Here is a 6,360-nt window from a genome sequence, read left to right as displayed (position 1 = left end):
CCATGGGCAACATAGTGAGAATCAGTCTTTAATAATAATAATAATGATAATGGAGCACCTAACATCTTCAGAAATAATTAACACAGCACTGAACATCTTCAGCGAATTTATCTGAAGACAAATTTCTGTGAAGAAGTTCAGTGTGATATTCAGAAATAATGTTATTCAGAAATAAAGCAACACTGAGCACCTTCAGAAATAATTAGCACTGAAATAACAGCACTCAACATCTTCAGAAATAATTAATACAGCACCAGACATCTTCAGAGATAAATAACACAATACTAAACAGCATCAGAAATAATTAATACAGCACTGAACATCTTTCATTACCAGGTCCTTAGGGCAGGGAACGGCCCCACATGGGGAGAGCAGAGCCTCTGAGTGCCTTACCCGTCCCCTCCGTACATCTTGGCCCCATGGAGGAGGAACAGGGAAGGCTGGAGCCTTACCTCTGTCGTGGATACCTGCTCTGTGTCCTCAGGAAGGGCCTGTTCTTCTCAGGGCCTTAGTTTCCAATCTGTGTAACAGGAAGTTAAGTCAATCTTGGGGCCTCTTATGTTTGCTTCTGGCTCTCCTGGCTCCCTGACTTGGAATGGGAGGGGTAGCCAGGTTAGTTTGGTTGCTGCCCAAGGGAAATGACACCTCACAGGCACAATTTGGGCAATATCCATCATTGAGAAGGACCTGTGGGTACCCAGCTCCTCAGACTGGGCCAGTCCATCTCAGATGGAGAAACTGAGTCATATGGGCACCCTGATTCCTGGGGGCCGGTCTGGGGTTCCTGACTCATGGCAGTTAAGGTTTCGAGAGTGACTCTGCTCTAAGATCTCCAAAGGTGGTCTTGAAGCACTTGTTCTCATGGATGGGAAAAGGAAAAGGAAAAAAATTTATGAGGAAGAGCATACAATTCTCAGATGGTAAAAGAAACAGTCAGGGGTTGCTACAGGCTGAAAATCCAGCTTCTTTGAGGGCAGACCATGGACTATCAGGAAGGCCAAGCCCACTCAGGCTGGGATGTGGGGGCTCAAATTGACTTTTTGAAGGTCTGGGTGATGGGTGGTCACCAGCTATCTGGGGCCAGGCACACCCATTGGGGCTCAGAGACTTAAATGTCATCCAGGGTCACACTTGTGAATGACATCATGGACCTCCCTAGTATAGCCAGACCTGTGTCCATCCAGCCAGATGTTAGTGCAGACTCCACAAACCTTAGATCAACCATCTCCATTCCCCCCTGCCAAACCCACTCATATTAGTTTTCTGGGTTAAAACAACAGAAATTTATTTCTTCACAGTACCGGAAGACAGAGATCAGAATCCCAGGGCTGGTTCCTTCTGGAGACTCTGAGGGACAGTCTATCCCAGGGATTTTTCCCAGCTTCTGGAGGCCCTGGGCCTCCTTGGCTTGTGGACTTATAACCCTGTTCTCTGCCTCTGTGGTCACATGGCCATCTGCTCTGTGACTGAGTCCTTTTCTTTTTTCTTTTTTGAGTTGGGGGTCTCACTCTGTTATCCAAACAGAAGTACAGTTGTGCCATCATAGCTCACTGCAGCCTTGAACTCCTAGGCTTAAGTGATCCTCCCACCTCACCCTCCAGAGTACCTGGAACTATAGGTGTATACCACACCTAGCTAAAAATTTAAAATATGTTTTTTAAATGGGGTCTTGCTATCTTGCCCAGCCTGGTCTTGAACTCCTGGACTCAAGCCATTCTCCCACTTCAACCTTCTAAAAGTGTGAGCTACCACACCAGGCCCTTTCTTTTCTTTTATAAGGATACCAGTCATTGGATTTAAAGCCTGCCCTAAATCCAGTATGGTCTTGCCTTGAGATCCTCACCTTAATTACATCTGCAAAGATCCCATATACAGGGGTCCTCAAACCTTTTAAACAGGGGGCCAGTTCACTGTCCCTCAGACCATTGGAGGGCCGGACTGCGGGCCCCAGGATGAGTCGGCTGCTAAGCAGGACAGGCAGCGGCAGCAAAAACACTCAGCGGGCCAGATAATGTCCTAGGCGGGCTGCATGTGGCCCGTGGGCCGTAGTTTGAGGACGCCTGCCATACAAAGTCCCTTTTTGAGGTTGCAGGTGGGTGTGAATTTGGGGTGATATTGTCCACCCAGTAGTTTCTTTTGCCACTTTTCTCTGTAGACACAGCCCTGTCCTTCTAGATGCTTAAGCTACAGACCTCCGTGGCTTTGGACCCTTCCTCCTCCTCCTGATGCCCCATGTCCAGCTGAGCATCTCTGCCTACTCCACAGAGTTGCTCCCTGCCTCTGATTACACCTCTGGGTCCAAGCCCATCATTGCACACCGAGGGGTCCCTCATTGCCTCCTGTCCAGATCCTGCAGTCCACCTGCTGCATATATTCCCTCACCCTTTCCCTGCTCACAAACCTCCCATGGCTCCCTGCTGCCCTCATAGTAAAGCCAAACTTCCAGCCTGCCGGGCAGCCTCCCTCAACCTCCCCAGCTCCCTGTTCCAGGCACTCTAGAACTGTCTGCTTTCCAAGCTTGCTAAACTCTAGCTCTAGCTGGTGGAGCAATCCTTGGCCCTGGGGACAGAGGGTGTTGCCTCAATTAGCACCTTTCATGGACTGCCTGGGGATGCCTGAGGGCCAGTGTGTGACCAGGAGTCACAGAAGGACATCAGCAAATAAGGAATGAATGAAGTGGAGGTTGTAGCCACCCCACTTCAGGTGTGGGTGTGGTGCAGTTTCAGGGACCCCGATGTGGTGGGGGACAGTTTGAAGGGCCCCAAATGTGGGTGTGAAGAGGTTCCAAGGACCCCAGACTTGGTGTGACATCTTTTGGAGGCCTAGGGTAGAGGATAACAGAGCAGTATGGGATTCTGTCAGCTGGCCTGGGCTGGCCCACTGAGCAGACGAGCCCCCTCTCCTCGCCCTGCAGGCTACCAGCGGCAGCTGACATACAGGCACCAGGATGGCTCCTACAGCGCATTCGGGGAGCGGGATGCATCGGGGAGCATGTGGTGAGTCCCCGCTGCCCCGGGCATGGCCGTGGAGGCTCCCCCACCCAACATCACGGCCTCACACACATCTAGCACAGTGGGTCCAGGACACTTAGGGCCTGATCACCAGGATGACAGGGAACCTGGCTGAGAAATGAGAATCATGGGGGTCCCAGCCTCAGGGGTTCAGAAGAACAATGCAGGGGGCTCAGGGTGTGAGGCAGATCAGGCGGTAGTTATGGTAACTCCTCCTGCTGTTGTGGTGGTTATAATGAGGACCAGGAGCTGATCCCCGGCTTTATGAACCCTCTGGACCTCCTTGGAACCCACTGAATTCAGGAAGGAGAGATGTGCAGAGAGACAGTGAGAGGCCAAATCACCTTGGTAAGGCCAGGTTGAGGAAGAGGAGGCCTGGGGTCTCATTTCCCTGACTATCAGGGGTGACCAGAAAAAGAGGGCCCAGCTGGGGTCTGGGCATACTTAGGCCCTGTTCCTGGATCCTTTGGGCCACAATAGTCTAGGCATTATTGTGGGGCACATTTGAAACTACGGACCATTCTGAAATTCCTGTTCCTGTCCTCAGACTCCTTGGAGGTCCCCCCCCCACCAGCTCCCCATCAGCCTCTACAGACATGTGAGCATGAAAACCTCCCTGCCCTTAATCTATCAGTGCCGGAAGCCCCCAGGAGGTTAGGGGTAACTTGTTGTATAGCAGTAGATAGCTATTACATCTTGCACAGGGTTTCTCTCCCTCGCTGGGTAATGAGCACCCCTACCAGCCAAGATTATTAGTGAATTGTTACCCCGCAAGCACACATGTGCTCAGCATCTTTTAGGACTAAACCTTCAGTGTGAACGATAAATCAAATTCTGCCATGTTCATGGAAATGTGATGCTGAGTGGCTTCCCTGTCCCCTTTCACCCTGGGAAATGTCTCTGTTGGTCTCCAAACATGGACATCTTCTCAGGGGATCCTATAGGACAAGTGTGTAGTAACTACAAGGCAGCTGCCCTGAAGCAGAACAAACCCAGGCTATGTTTTGTGTGAGCTGTGTGGCCTTAGATCTGATGCTCAACCTCTCTGAGCCTGTTTATCACCACACATCCCTCTCAGGACTCAATCCATGGGATGAGCATATGGTACCCTCAGCACATGTGCCTACCCTAAATACTTGCCTAAGAGGTCCAAAGAAGCCTTAAACTGGGATCTGTTATACCTAATGCACATTCGTTCATTCGTTTCTTCAGTAATGAGTGCCTACTATGTGCCAGGCCCTCTTCTTAGTCCTGGGGGAACAAGGAAGGTGTCATCCTTGCTTCCAGGTGCTCATTGTCCAGTGGGGGAAAGAGAGACCCTATACAAGAGGCAATAGCTATCTAGTGTTGTATAACAAGTTACCCCAAAACTTAGCCATTTGAAAGAACAGACATTATCTCATTTCCTGTGGATGGGGAAGTCGGGAGCAGCTTAGCTGGGTGTCTGTGGCCCGGGATCTTCCCTGAGTTTGCAATTAAAGTGTTGTCTGGGACTGTAGTCATCTGAAGGCTTGGCCAGGGCTGGAGGCCTTGTTTCTGGGTTAGCTCACTCACATGGCGGTTGGCAGGAGGCCTCGGTTTCTCACTACATGGGCTTCTCCATGGGGCTACTTGAGTGTCCTCACAGCATGGACGCTGGCTTCCTCTCAGAGGGAGAGATCCAAGAGAAAAGGCAAAGAGGATGCCACAATGCCTTTTGGCTGTCATCTGGTGCCACAAGTCACACTCTCACTTCTGCCGTATTCAGTTCCTTAGAAGTGAGGTGTGAAGTACATTCTATCCATGAGGAGAGAAGAATTAGGCTCCATCTCTTTTTTTTTTTTTTTTTAATTTTTTTTTCTTTTTTGGAGACAGAGTCTCATTCTGTTGCCCTGGGTAGAGTGCAGTGGTGTCATAGCTCACAGCAATCTCAAACTCTTGGGCACAAGCGATCCTTTTACCTCAGCATCCCAAGTAGCTGGGACTACAGATGGCCGCCACAACACCCAGCTAGTTTTTATATGATTAGTTCTTTTATTTTTAGTAGAGACAGGGTCCTGCTCTTGCTCAGGCTGGCCTTGAACTCCTGCACTCAAGCAATCCACCTGCCTTAGTCTCCCAGAGGCTAGGATTACAGATGTGAGCCACCACGCCGGCCTAGGCTCTATCTCTTTAAAGGAGGTATATCAAGGCATTTGTGGACATATGTTAAAACAACTACACAAGGTATATAATTTCTTATACCTATAAAACATAGGTATAGAGAGTGATGGAAGAACACTTTTATATGGGGTAACTAGGAAAGGTCTCCTGGAGGAGGTAAGGGAAGAAAAGTCAAAGGAAGAGTATTCCAGGCAGAAGGAACAGCCAGTGCAAAGGCCCTGAGGCAGGAACAAGCTTGATAAGTTTGAGTCATAGAAGAGAGGCCAAAGTGGCCGGAGCAGTGCAAGCCAAGTGGTCAGTGGCCCAACACAAGGGAGGAGACAGAGAGGCCAGACAGAGGGGATAAGGAGTTCAGATTTGGTTCTCAGTAGAACAGGATAAGGCTAGAGGGCTTGAGAAGAGGGGATGGCCGGGATCCATTTCTCACTGTGGGCCACGTGTATGTGCCTACACATCTGTATAATTATATACTGAACATCCTAAATTGGAATACTCCAAATTAGAAATGTTCTAAATTCCAAAATTTTTGAGTGTCAACATTATGCTCAAAAGAAATGCTTATTGGATTATTTGGGATTTGGGGTATTCATATTTAAGATATTCCAGCATACAGCCAGTGGACTGAAATTTTTCAGAAAAAAAAAATTGCACAAAGTTCAAAAAAACAGAACTTGATCTGTTATATGCTGAGTATAACATGGAATTCATGCAAAAGAAATGATGTGTAGGCATTGTGTTAGGTATTGTAAGTAATCTTGAGAAGATTTGAAAATACACAGGGGGATGTGTGTAGGTTATGTACAAATGCTACCGCAGCTCCTGTAAGGGACTTGAGTGAACATCTGCAGATTTTTTTATCCATGGAGGGTTCTGGAACCAGCCCTTTGTGTATACCAAGGAATGACCACAATGCAAATATTACAGAATAAAAAAAAAATCTAGAATTTGAAACACTTCTGGTTCCAAGCACTTCTAATAAGGGATATTCAACTTGTAATGAACTTTAATTTTTAGAACAGTTTCAGATTTGTCCAAAAAATGAGCAAGTAGAAGAGTTCCCATATACTTTCTTTTCCCCATGCAATTTCCCCTATGATTAGCCTCTTACATTAGTGCAGGACACTTGTTCCAATTGATGGACCAACCTTGGTACATCATCATTACCTAAGGTTCTTAGTCTACATTAGGGTCACTCTTTTTTTTTTTT

The 6,360-nt window shown here is 48.0% G+C and overlaps 1 protein-coding gene across 1 annotated transcript in view; it reads left to right on the top strand.

Annotated features, from left to right (window-relative positions):
- The window catches only part of CPAMD8 (C3 and PZP like, alpha-2-macroglobulin domain containing 8), an 85,475-nt gene that overhangs the window by 67,643 nt on the left and 11,472 nt on the right, over nucleotides 1-6,360 (top strand). The window contains exon 26 of the mRNA XM_012809386.1: nucleotides 2,915-2,996. Within this exon, the coding sequence (XP_012664840.1) occupies nucleotides 2,915-2,996 (82 nt within the window). The remainder of the gene's footprint in view (nucleotides 1-2,914; nucleotides 2,997-6,360) is intronic.

This window comes from Otolemur garnettii, unplaced genomic scaffold (genome assembly GCF_000181295.1).
Source record: "Otolemur garnettii isolate 467f Iridium unplaced genomic scaffold, OtoGar3 scaffold00105, whole genome shotgun sequence".
Taxonomy (NCBI): Eukaryota; Metazoa; Chordata; class Mammalia; order Primates; family Galagidae; genus Otolemur; species Otolemur garnettii.
This window is presented reverse-complemented; position numbering and strand designations above follow the sequence as displayed.